The sequence below is a fragment of the Tachypleus tridentatus genome, chromosome 2 (genome assembly GCF_004210375.1).
Source record: "Tachypleus tridentatus isolate NWPU-2018 chromosome 2, ASM421037v1, whole genome shotgun sequence".
Lineage (NCBI taxonomy): Eukaryota > Metazoa > Arthropoda > Merostomata > Xiphosura > Limulidae > Tachypleus > Tachypleus tridentatus.
This window is the reverse complement of record NC_134826.1, coordinates 30,779,980-30,794,177: the sequence shown is the minus strand read 5'-3', so window position 1 is coordinate 30,794,177 and position 14,198 is coordinate 30,779,980. Positions and strand designations below refer to the sequence as shown.

Sequence of the window (14,198 nt, the reverse complement as noted above, 5' to 3'; positions counted from 1 at the left end):
CTTTTGTAAAAGATCCTCAATAAGCTCTCTACATTCTGTTCACCAAGGAAATCAAACACGAGATTTTAGTGGTGTAAGCCAGTACACTTCACACTAATCCACTGAGGACTTAAATTAGTAGAAGATGCAAAAATTGGGGAAATTTAAACAATACTTTCTTTTGACTCACCTCCACCAGATGGTCCACATATTGCCACCATTTTACCAGCTGGTATATGTAAGCTGAAGTTTTCTAACACCAACTGAAATGTATTTGAAGTAAGAAGTGAAGGTAACAACTTTCTACACTAGCTAACTCAATGTTTATTTTAATTTTACATTTCTCAACAAACATTAAATAAACTTATCATAGTAAAGAATCTGATTTAAAAATTTAATCACTCAAATACTTAATGAAAGAGTTTCAATTATTTAATATACTACTTCCACTGGGATCGCATAAAGTTAATACAATTTTATTACACTGGAAGCACAGCAGCACCAAGTTAGTTGCAACTGCTAGAGTATAATTAAATATTTGAAGCTTGTAAGGCATTCCTTTCAGACTATGTCGTGGATTTGTATAAAAACTGAACCATTTTGATTTATAAAAAAATAACTTTAAAATTTTCGTTTACAAAATTCTTAATGAAAAAAGAACAATGTGAAAATTTTTAATGCATTTACTCAAACATTATCCATAAGCACAAAAGAAGGAAAAGAAAATAGCTTAAATGCACTCCAGTGCAGTCATCAGCCATTCATTATATACAACACAAATAGCAAATAAAAATAGCTGTTTAAAGGACAAACATTTATTGCTAATCTGTCCTCATAAAGATCTAAAGATGGAAGGTAGATGTGATGTTTATAAAGTTTTACAAATGTTTAGATTTCAAAATTTTTCCATAGGAAAAGTAATTTCCAAATTTTAGATCCCTCCAAAACAGTTACATCTTCCTACAAACTCAGTGCTAATAATCTTTAAGTAATTATATTTTTCTATCTAAAACTGGTAAAAACGTGTTAGGTAAACCTGATATTAGCTAAAAACTTGTAAATATACCCTCTTATTTACATGCACAATACATTTGCTATCTATAATTAATCAATTCACTAAAATTATGAGTTACATAAATAATACATTAGTTATAAAAGTTGCAATAACCTTTTCTTTATATAAACAATATATATTTTATGTAAAATTAATCATTTTATATTATCATTTGTTCAACAGATCAAAACTCTATCTCTGACGAGATTCTGTGTTAATATTTTAAAAGGCCAGCATTAATTTTCACAGAATGGAAGATGACAGACTTTTCAAATACCTGAAAATTATTTATAATTGAGGACTAGACTTACTTGTTAGAAGTTTGTTTGTTTGTTTTAAATTTCTTTAAAACCTACGTAATAACAAAAATTATAATTTTCCTATACTGAAAATGTATTTCCAATAGGTACTTACCTCCTCACAAATAAATAGCTATTATTTTTCAATGCTGTCCTCTACATGGAAAGAGATTTTAAGCATGCCACAAGCCTTCTGTTTCTCCTTTATTTGAACTGACTGGTTCCAATGTGTTACTCATGCAAATCATCATGAGTCAATCCTCTGCCAATAAGAGTGCAACATACTCTCATGATGCATGTGACACCCTTCATTCAATTCTACCAAACTATCACTGGGTTTTGGCTGAAGATGGTAGCACCAGTTTTCAGTAGTGAAGAGGTAAGTACCTATCACAAATACATTTCTAAAGTAGAAAAACTATAATTTTGGATATGGAATATTACCTTCACTTACATAAACAGCTAGAACCTACACTGAATAGATGAAGGGGCTGGTACAGTGGAAAGAAAGAAGTATTCTTCAGAAACATTCAAAAGACATTCCCTGAGATAAGACAGTCAGATTCTAAGAAAATCTCAACCACAGTGAAACCACATATGCAAATAGAGAGCTGAAGATGACAAGAGCCAACATGGAGGCAATAACGAATCTTAAAAACTCAAAGTTGGATATAATATAGCATACCTCATAAAACATATTGAGAAATGTTGTACTAGACCTTAGCTGATTCTACAAGAGGAAAAGGAAAAACACAGCAAAATCTGGTGGTGTAAAAAGGCTTTAATTCTTCATCGACTCAAACAGGTTCAGCACATTGAGGATGATTAGAAGGATAAATTCAAGAGAAGGTTAACCCACATAATGAACAATCTCATAATGGATAATAGCAGATACATCTAAATGTGAGAAATAAAATAAACACTGGGAATTTAAGTTAAATTAAAAGAGTTCTTCAATGTAAAGAAATAAAATAATAATGAAGAAATCCTACTTCAGATAGAGGAAGTAACATGCATCACGAGAATACGTTGCACTCTTATTGCTGGAGGGTTGAAGCATAATGATTTATTCAAGAGACACATTAGAATCAGTTAATTCCAATGGAAAAAAAAAGAGAGAAGGCTTGTGGCATGTGCAAAACATTTTTTGGGAATATAGACAACAGTACAGTATGATAACAGCTATCTATGTGAGTGAAGGTAATGTAACATATGAAACTGAAGTTGTTTTTTTAACTGTAGTTCATAGCAATGATTTCTTAAAAATACTTACTGTACTACTTTTGTTAAAAGTAATAGTCATGAAAAGAAGATAATATATTAAAAATCATAAAAACAGATAACATGGAAGGCTGTATTAATTTAATCATAAGCAGCATAATTTGGACAATAAAGGTTTAATAGTCTTAACATTTTTACGAGACATATTGCTGAGTTGTGATATGGTAAAATGAGAAACTTATTAATTTTACCACAAATGAAAGAATTGTAAGTTATATTTTCAACTATCTTAGGGAAAGGGGAAACAACATTTGTGAAAACTGAAAACAGCTTTGTGACTGACTTTACTCAATTTCATATATTACTGCCTCTAAGTTTTTAAATTCTTGTTTTCACAGTATAGTGTTGCACATTTTATGTTGTACTCACATTAAAATATCTCAGTATGTTTTACTGTAAAACCCTTTTCCTTTTGTTTATCTAAAATATGAAAATTAAACTTTAGCTATTTTTCAAGGGCTATAAATCTGTACCTGTTGTGGCCTGGTAGGGTAAGTGAAACTAACATTTTTGAACTCCACTTCTCCTTTCAGTTGATTTTCAGGAATAATTACTCCACCAACTAGTGGAATTGATGACTCCATATTAATATACTGCAATTCAGGTATGGTCAATTAAACAAGCAGGAAACATAAAAAATGAACACATTATCAGTTACTTAAATAAAAAAGACCAAAACCTTAAGAGCTGTTACAGAGGAATTATTCTATTCAAACACAATCATAGGAATAATAGATTTGTAACATAATAACTGATTAGTACTTTTTTCATGTTAGAAATGAAATATTAGTACAGGTTTCTGTAACTTGATTAGTTTTTGTAAATCAGCATTGGATAACTTATTGTTTTCATTTGAAACCCTGCACAAATAAAAATAGAGCAGGTATATGGCCATTTTGTTTATTTTATACTCTAAAGGTTTGTAATATTAAATGTAAAAGGAACCAAAAATTACTTCTGACATAATTCTTTATATTATGATAATCCAGTTTTTTATTTTACATTGAATGATATAACATTTTAATTAAAATGCTGCTCTCTATAATAATTAGAAATATTAGTTTAAAGCCTACATTATTTTATCTCACATATAAAGTATTATACTTCATCAAAGTATTAATATAACTGATTCTTATAATCTTTCTTACTTAGTGGTAAAATTCATAATAAAACTGATCCTTAAAATCTCACTTACTTGAGAAGTAAACTACTAATCTGTTACAGTAAATTGTCAGTGGACGTAATTCTTGTAATATCACTTACATAAGAAGCAAACTTCCAATATGTTACAGTACACTGTCAATGGAACTGATTCTTATGGTCTTTTATTTGAGTACATATTTTAAATCTATTACAGTATGGATGGAACTATTTCTTATAAATTGTTATTGGAGTAGTAGATGTCTTCTAATCTGTTATGGTATCAGTGGTGTAGATTTTTAACATTTTTTTATTTGAGAGGCAAGTTTCTCCTAATTTGCTACTATACCAGAAAATCTACTTCTTTGTAAGATTAGAGTCAATAAATTGTCTGAAAGTTATCACCTTCATATATCAAAATCTATTTTTGATAGACATTTCCATCTCCTCATAAGATTATCTTTTTCATGTTTTATGCTGCCCTCTATTTGCAAACTTTTTGAACACATGCCACAAACCTTCAACCCAATTCAGTACATCTCCCATGTAAATCACTATGCTTCACCTTTCCACCAATCACAAAACCCTTCTGTAATCCACTACACAGAAGAATGATTAACAAGGAAAAATAAACAACTTGAAAAACCTGTGTTAGAACTTATGTGATTGGTTCTCTTGACCTCCAAAACTTCACTCATTGGGAATTGACATCCATGAAAGGGTAGGAAAAAGGCACCAAATGAGAAGGAGAAACTTCATTTGGGCATCTCAACTCCATAAAAAAATGCCCCATCTCTAGCAGAACACCAATGCCCTACTCTGAACTGAATGGTTATAGCCATCTTTGTAGAACCCATCTAGCAGGTTGCTTCCATGGACAACCACCCCAGTAGCTTGGATGTGGGTAAGGACTTCTGTACTCCACTGGAAGAAAGGGGAGAAAAAATGCACTGGGGAGTCTGGAAGGACTGTAACACCGTGAAAGTGCTATGGATGATCACTTACCCTATTTTTAAAAGCAAACCACATCAATTTACACAATCAAAGCATAGCAGAAATGGTGAGGAATGGCAAGTACACATATTATGACACAAGTATCACAAGAAATTTACATTCAAGTATCTTGTGAAACAACCCATCTAAAAGATAAACATACACAGCCATGTAAATATAGCAATCAATATGGCTTACAGTGCAGATTTAATGGAAGGACATCTGCAAACAGTTACAGCCACCTACATGGAACCCATTCAGAGTACAGACAGAATGCTTAGTCATGTACTACTCACTACAAAGCAGGATTCAAAGTGATGCTAAAACAAGGACTCCTGAATGAAAAGTAAGCACTTGTAAAGACTTATCTCGTGTCACACCCACCCCAAAGTCGGCAGAGGAACCACATGTGGTAGGTGATACCCCAAGGAAGTAGAAACAGCAATGTGGTGTAGATAGTTGAGGATAAACATCTTTAAAGTTCTCCATATTCCCCAGAGCAGAACCTCCTCTAATGGCCATGAAGATGAAAGGCAAGGCAAAAGGGAAGATGATGTAGTTGATGTGAGAAAACGCGAAAGAGATAGATCATACCTGGAAGGAGATGAGGAGGAATAAGCCACTTGGATCAGATGTTGAGCTCAAGACGTTAGGTTAACTGGGGAGAAATCACAGCAAGAGGAAAATTACAAAGGATAAAACAGCGATAACAAGGAGCCCAGAAGGAAGCTAAGTGAGCATTATAATAATGGAGGGCACAGAGAGAACAGAAAAACAATTCAGATCAGGAGGAGGATAGAGATTAGAAAATGGGAATAGACAGATAGGAGAAAGGAGACCTGAACATTATGAGCCATAGAGGCTGTAGGAAAGAAAACATGGTCCAGATAAAAGATAAGGCAGAAGTAGTGGTACAAGTACCTGGTAGCATTGAAGGTGAAATTATCTGATATACAATGATCACAGGCTGAGAGAATAAAGAAATATACCTACAAAGAGAGATAAAATAGGGAACACATAAAAAGAGGTGCGAATGGAGATAAAATAGGGGCAGAAAGGAGCATCATGAGAGCGATAGATGACTTGATGGTAAACAGTGACAGAAGAAATGCATCAATATAGAAAGAATAGTGGAAGCAAGAACCATGTTGAAATGGGGAAAATGGAAGGTATGGGATAATGCTATCTGACACCCAAAATTTAGGATGCTGAAGAAACCCTCTCAAAGAGCCACATGAGACACTCAGAGGTACAGGCAGCCAGTGAGTGAAAAGACCCAAAATCCTAAGTCAGTGACCAGATGGCAAAAGAAGGGTGAATGAAACAGCTTAAATGTGATGCTACTCTGTAAGAGAAATTGCAAATTTAGCTAAGGATCTGACAAGAGCTAAGAGGGTTCCAATGATAAAGAAGGGCCTATTGAAGCAAATGTATATGAGTCCTGAAAGGTGTCAGAAGTAACCATCATCCCCAAAACTATAGAGCCTCACCAACAGGAAGTAAAGGAGCAGACAGAGTAATCCAAACAACTAGATCCATAAAATGGAGTTTGAGAGGAGAAGAGAAACTGAGATGGATGTTGAATAAAACATCCATGCATAAAATTAGAAGGGAATGATCTCTCCAAAGAGATCAGCCACCTCATCTGCACAGCTTCAAAAAGGAGCTGATGAGTAGAACTGGCTGACTCTCATTTGTAACTGGCAAGAAGAAGCCAGTTGTCCTTGTACATTTGTAAGCAGTCCCCAGGGTATGAATATGCCAAGCAAGGGGGAACCATTCAACAAAAACAGGCAGAAATAATACTAAGTGACAGGGTGGTAAAAGGTATACCATTCCATGACAAGAAAAAAAGTAGTAGTAAAATCCATGTGGAGCAGGAATGACATGTGTTGGGGTAAGAGGACAAGGATAAACACTGGCCAGGAATTCAAAGGAGTAGAAATGAAAAGCCAAGTATTGCTGGGAAAAAACTGCACAGTTGTACCACAGGCAACTGTAAAAACAGGGCAGGAAATGGCAAGGCCAATCAATAGGACTCAAAAAATATTAGGTATCTTGCAAGGAAAAACAAAGCCCTGTTAGACAGAAGCCACTCACAACAACAAGGACATAGCAATCATGTCAAACTCGAAACATCATAAAAACGGGGCCATAAGAATGACTCCTATATACAGAATTGGGCAATGTATCTGTGACAATACAGCTTTACAGTCAGAAAAAGAAAAAGTGAAGTAAACCATGAGTGTTGGGTTATAATTAAAGAAAATGTGTGACCAACAGTGGAAGGGAAGAGGGAGAAATGTCCCCTGAAAACCAATAGGGCTCCCACAAATAAAATTCAGACAGGAAGAGGAAGACAATTGCTGAAATACAGGGCACACGTAGGAAGAACAGGAAATTTTTGGTACCCATCCCCCCAAATAGCAAAACTAAAACCATAACTGGTGGTTCAGAATGTGGAAACTTGCCCAAAAAGTCACATGGGCAGATCAACCCAAAGCCTACAGTACACAGGCATATCAATGCCTTCTCCAAATGGGATGGAAAAATCATTATGTATGCCCTAACAAAAGGGAGAGACAAAAAATACAATAACAAAAAAAGTGGCTGAAAAATGTGAGAATGGATGAATAACATGCACCTGAAGGGGAAAAAGTGACTTCAGACATCATGCATGATATGATTGGTTGGTGTCTTGTGATACAAAGCAACTAGGCTACCTGTGCCAAACATCCAGTAAAAAGTTAAAATTAAAGTAAAATTTGTAAATTTCATAAAAGGAGTGTGTGTTTTCTTATAGCAAAGCCATATTGAGCTATCTGCTGAGCCCATCGAGGGGAATCGAATCCCTGATCTTAGCATCATAAATCCAAAGACATACTGCTGTACCAGCAGGGGGCATTCATAAAAGAAAATTAAGTTAAAACAAAGTTTAATTTTTGAATTAAAAAACATAAATTGCATTAAAACCAATTTTTACATCTAGTCTCCAGCAGTAAGAGAAAAACTACAGAAATACAAGTTGTAAAGGACTTTCTGTAGCATAACTGTAATTATCATAACTCACCAGGAAGACTAACAGGTAAGTTCAAAAACCACAATTAGTCACCTAAAGTTGGCCTTTCCAGTCCTGGTTTCAAGTTATTTGATATCATCACCATTTTCAGAAAGTAATAAAAGTTTTAAAAAACTTGTTGCAAAATTTTAATTATAACTCACAAGGATGACTAATGGGTAGTTCAAACAGCAGTGTTTGTCACTTGAAGTTGGCCTTTCCATGCCCTATTTTCAAGTTATTTGATGTTATGGCCATTTTCTAATTTCAAATCAAACTAAATGTACTTTGATTCTTAAAAGGGAATCATATTAAAAAAGGTATAATGTATAAATTTAAAAACTTAAATAGCATTAAAAAAATTAATGGTCTTTAAAAAACTAAAAACATTTTTAAGGTGGACAGTGTCACCATCATAACATTGTCTAATGTGACAGATAAACCTTGGAACAGAACATGTTTAAAATGGTGCTGTCAGTAAAAGTCATAACGACAGCAAGACAGTAAAATGTGGCTTACAGTGACCTCAGTGTTACACATACAACACATGGTGCATCAGTTCCAGATAAAAGAAAATGATGAGTTAAAAAACTGTGACCAATGCATAGTCTAGTTAGAACAACTTCCTCTTTCTGATCCTTATGGAAAAAAAGACAGCCAAAGTCCAATAGAGGGTTTTATTTGGAAAAGCTTGTTTTCAAAATGCTCACTCCAAGTCGACTGCCAACTGGCACTGAGCCGAGCCTTAAATACAGGACCATAATCAATGTATGGAACAGGCACAACAGTGATAGTGTCAGAGCAGCTAGATTTAGCTGCAGGGTTGGCTAGCTTGTTCCTGCAAATACCAACGTGGCCCAGTATCTATCCAGAAAAATTGAATAGAAGTAGATGTTAAAGAGAAATGGGCCAGTCGGTTTTGAATATTGGCAAGAAGAAGGTGTGTGATGTGTGGTATAAAGGCTAGCTTATGGTCAAAGATAAGCCCCAAGAACTTTGTCTCAGAAACCACAGGCAGCACAACTTCACTGATACAGAGTTCAGGATCTGGGTGAATACCCCATTGGTGGCAAAAGTACATGCAAATGGTTATAGAGAAAGAAGTTAAAGCTGTTTACTGTGGTCCACTTCAGTAAACGATTGAGGACAGTCTGTAGCTGCTGCTCAATATACCTATTGTTCAACGACTGACATAAGATGTGAAAGTCGCTGACATAGTGCCTGTTTGCAACAGTAAGAGAGATTTGTTCAGTAATGGCATTAACCTTTATACTGGAAAGTGTGACATGCAAAACACAGCCTAAGGGGACTTCAAATTTCTGTAGAAAAGAATGGGTAAGTGTCAAACTCACATGAACTTGGAATCTCCTGTCCATTAAAAATTAATAAAAATGGGCAAATGGCAATGTAACCCATGTATATGGAGGTCTTGTAAAATGCCATACATCCATGTTGTATCATAAGCCTTCTCAAGGTCAAAGTACAAGATGTTGTCATTTGAGAAAGGCTTCTCTAATTGACGTTTCAAGCCACATCAGGTGGTCCATGGTGGAGCTCTGTTGTCGGAACCTGCACTGGGTGGGCGAGAGGAGGTTGTTTGATTTGAGGAACCAAACAAGACAAGCATTAACCATCCTCTCTAAGGTCTTACAGAGACAGCTCATCAAAGCAATTTAATGGTAGTCCAAAGGAATCTTGGTATCCTTCCCAGGCTTTGAGAAAGGTAGGACAATAGTCTGGTACCAGGCATCAGGAAAAACATTCTCCTGCCAGATTTGCTTAAAACAATAAGAAGAGAAGCAAGAGATACCTGGTGCAGCATTTTGTAGTGTATATCTTCAGGTCCAACCGATGCACTGCAAGACCAATGAATGCCTAATTTGAGTTCCATCAGTAAAAAGGCAATTACAGTCATAGAGATGATCAGTTCAAAAGGAAAGAGGCAATTGATCTGCCTGAATCTTGATGGCTAAGAAGGTGGAGAAGGAAGCAGAAGTGCTAGATACCCAGCAAAAGCTTTCACCTAGAGTATCGGTGATGCTCCAGGTATCAGCTACTTACTGGTCATCATGGAGCAAGATCAAGAGGGGGACAGAATTATATTGCCCACTGACCTTTCAAATCTTGTCCCATATGACTTTGGAACTGGTGATAGAAGATATGCTAGTTGTAAACTTAATCCAAGATTCTTTCTGGCTTTGATGTCCTACCTGCCGAGGATGTGCACGGGTCTGCTGGAAAGCGATGAGGTGCGAGAGTGTGGGATACTTATGAAATGTATCCCAAGCCTGTTTTTGAGCCTTTCATGCCAAGTGGCATGCAGGATTCCACCACGGACGAGGATATCACGAAAAACGTGTCAAAGTTTTAGGAATACACTAAGCAGCTGCCTGTATAATACAGTCAGTTACTGCTGCCACACAGTCACCTACTGATGGCTTACAGATGATGGCAGGATCAACTTCTGCAAGAGCAGAGAAAAAGGGCCAGTTTGTTTGATCCAGCTTCCACTGGGCACATGGGTCTGGTAGTATCGACCACAGCCAGTCTCTCTCAAAATTATAGAAAAATGATCACTGCCTTGTGGATTATTGTCAACCCTCCATGAAAAGTGGGAGAATAGAGAATGGGAGCAAATTGAGAGATCAACAGCAGTAAAGGACAGACTAGGTGCATGAAAATAAGCATAAGAACCACTATTGAAAAGAGAAAGGTTGTAATCAGAGAGCATATGCTCTGCAGAGCAACTCTCTCATCAATATCATCACTTCCCCAGAAGGGATGATGCCTATTCAAGTCCCCAGGATTAAAATGGGAGATGGCAATCTGAGCATCCAGATCTGATTGATCACAGGTCTCTCTTGACAACAGGTAAAGAGAACATACAGTGGCGGTACAACCCAAGGAAACACGAATGGCTATGGCCTCCAAGGGTGTGTCGAGTGACAGAGAAAGAGTGGGAACATGCTGACCAACCAACACCTCCACCCCTCCATGCACTCATCCATCACACAACCTGTCATTTCTTTATGAAGAAAACCACTGAAAGATGACTGTATTTACAGGTTTCAGAAATGTTTCCTTATAGATATACAGGATGGTAGGAAGCAATCAGTGCTTTGATGTCATCCAGATTAGAATGTAAATCTCGACAGTTCCATTGTATGGAGGCGGCCATTTTTATTTATGTGTAGGCAAATTGGGTGGAAAGCCCTTCTGTTTATGATCACATCTTTTTCTTTACTGTCTTTATTCAAGGGAAGTTTATCAACCTCCATGGATCCTGCCCTGGGTCGATTGGGTAGGTCTTTGTTGTTGAAAGAGAATTCCAGTGACTGAGGACATGAATGAATGATTGTTTTGCATCTTTGTGTGAGAGAAAACGTACCTGAGGAAATGCCTGTACCCAGAACCAAATGAAGTGGATCTTGGGGTTTGCTGGAATGTATGTTCAGGACAGAGAGTGGTATTAAAATTGATTCATCAACTGTTTTTAACAATGGAAGTCAAAAGACTGTAGTAGTGGAATGAAGTGCAGCAGAATACGACCAAGATGAAGTGGTGGACAACAACTTTAGAGTAATGTTTTGAATTATTTTCAAATGCTATGCCTCTTTTTCTTCCAAACATTTAGGACAAGAATGAAAGGATGAGAGCCAGTGCAACTGATGTAATGAGGGTCTGTTTCGAATTCATAGGCATCGTGGTCCTTGCCACCACAACAATCACATGTCAAGGAACCACAACATGACGTCCTTGAGTGACCAAACCCTAACACTGAAAAAATCTGAGAGGGTTTGAAACGTATGGCTGTACCTTGCAATTAAGATAACCTGCCTTGATGGTGGCAGGTGGACACATTATGTCGATGTAAGAATGAGGACATTGGTCAGCATTGTAATTCTATCTTTGCAGAAACTGCTTGAGTGGAGAAACCAGCGAGAATCTCTGACTTAGGGATGTTCTTCAAATCCCTCTCAACAATAACTCCTCACTACGAATTCAAAGTAGCATGAGGCATAACCTCAATAAGTATATCCCCAATCATCTTTGAATGCAAGAAGAGTTAACTATGTTGAGATGTGGATGTTTCCACCAATATGCCACTAGAACAAAGCTTCTTTACTGACTTTGGAGAGTCAGCTAGTCCCTCTATTCCCTTCTGAATGAAAAACGGAGATATTTGCCCTCATGGTTTGTCTGAAAGAGAATGTGGTATAAGAAAACAAGGTACAGGTGTTACAGATGTTGAAGATTACTGCTCAGAATCTTCAAGACATAGCCGTTTACCTATGGACTATTTTTTCACTATTTAATTTAAGTTTTTATTTGGAGGATCCACAATAAAAAAAGAATGTCCCTACAGGGGATGCACTACAATGCCAAAGGAGAAATAATAATGATGTGATAGTAGTACTCTCCTATTGGTAGAGATGTTATGCATAGTGATTTACATGAGGGACATACTGGAATGCTGGATTCCAACAGAGGGAAAGGGGATGAAGGCTTGTAGTATGCATTAAAAAATCTATAAATAGAGGGAAGGACAAAGCAAGAAAGGCTAAGTTTGTGATAAGAGGGACAGTGGAAGTATAATTTTTGTTTCATCACATTTTCTGAGATTATGTTACAGGTGATTATTTTTTGCATGAATTTACCACCAAAATTTAGATATCTCAGATATGTCATTTTACATTAGATGCTAGATAACATTACAAACTTTGAAATAACATGTTACCTGCTATAAGACTATAAAACATAATATGCTTCAAGTTAAATACTAGATAAGATTATGTTAGTAAGAGGTAAAATATGTTTCCTATTATTAGGCTGTAAGACAATGTGTACTAAAGATTAATATGTAAACCTCATTCAAATAAAAACATACTGTTTCCATTCTACTATAAATTTTAAACCCAACCTGAAATAAACGTGCCCCAGCTGCCATGCCTCGAACAAACTGACCAAAGAGTAGAGACATCTGTGCAAGAGATCTATGAATTAAAAGAAAATATCTCAAATCAAATAGTCTCATTAATTTGTAAATTTAGCTTTATATACATGTACATTCACACATATACTCAAGAATACAGGTAAAAAGGTGAAAGACAAATATTTTATTCTATCAAAGATATTTAGAATTTCACTTCACAATATTATTAGTCCTCAAATAATTAACTTATTTGCACTCCATTCAATATCCATGAGGTACACACAGTGTTTCATATTAAGTAATTTTATTCAGTGAAGTTATTTTTTTAAATGTAGAATACAGGAAACCCCAACAGATTATTAGTGACAATAGTGACTTTTTTTTTACACTCCTTTCCATGACACTCATATAATTATGGGTCCTATAAATAACAAAATCACAGATCCAAAGAAATTAATATACAAGTATCTTAGTATATGTTTTTTACACTTTTATCTGTGACACATATAATACTACAAAAAAAAAAACAGACCTGCAAAGATTTGGTGCATTAGTCTCTTAGGAAAAAATATTTTAAGAGCAAATGATCAGTTATGTAGACTACTTAAGTTATTCTAGGGTTCCACACATAGCTAAAAACACTTTAAACATTAACTATGTCATATGCATCATGCTAATTACACATTTCCATTGCACTGTATGTAATAAAGCTCTAAAGAAAGAATATGTAACCATGCAGTTCTGAGAAACCATTTAGTAATGTAATATAGACAATGTTTAAACAAAGGGTAATCTGATATCATAGTTATAACAAAACTAGTAATAACAACCAAGTGACTCAGTAAACATGTACATACAACAGGCATCTCATGATAAGTCAGGGAGTCAAATGATGAAATGTGACATGTCCACCAAAAAAATTCCATGCACACTTGATAGCACTGAAGTCTGATTGCTAGAATGCCCCTATAATTTTTTTTATTCTTCATGGAATATGTTTATCCAACTTCACACCATGTGGGTTGGCATTATTTCCCATAGACTGAAGTCAGAGCCAGTTACATCTATATTGGTTTTTTTCAATCATCTACCACTGCACTTTCTGGAATTTGTACTTTCAGCTTCAAAAACACTTGTGATTGTTTGGCTGTCCAATTTTGGTTTGGTGTAAGCATTATGTTATGTATTATACTTTATTTTTTGAATGAGTCTCTGATTTATTAGGTTATGTTTTATTCTTTCGATTAACTGGAAATTTTAAAATGTATAAAATTTATATTTGCCAACAAGATCTTTCTTTTTCAACACAAATGTACAAACACAAATTATACAATTTATAATAATAGTTCTTACAAATAATGATTTATGTACAACAGTTTTAAAAACGTCGATTATATTGAGTTTTATGTTTGCTCTAGAACTGAATATTTTATCGACGATCCAGGTCGATGATGAGCAAAT

The 14,198-nt window shown here is 35.4% G+C and overlaps 1 protein-coding gene across 1 annotated transcript in view; it reads right to left on the bottom strand.

Annotated features, from left to right (window-relative positions):
• Positions 1 to 14,198, bottom strand: part of LOC143240280 (mitochondrial potassium channel ATP-binding subunit) — an 88,834-nt gene that overhangs the window by 14,499 nt on the left and 60,137 nt on the right. The window contains 3 exon segments of the mRNA XM_076482477.1: positions 170 to 242; positions 3,087 to 3,206; positions 12,726 to 12,798. Of these exon segments, the coding sequence (XP_076338592.1) occupies positions 170 to 242; positions 3,087 to 3,206; positions 12,726 to 12,798 (266 nt within the window).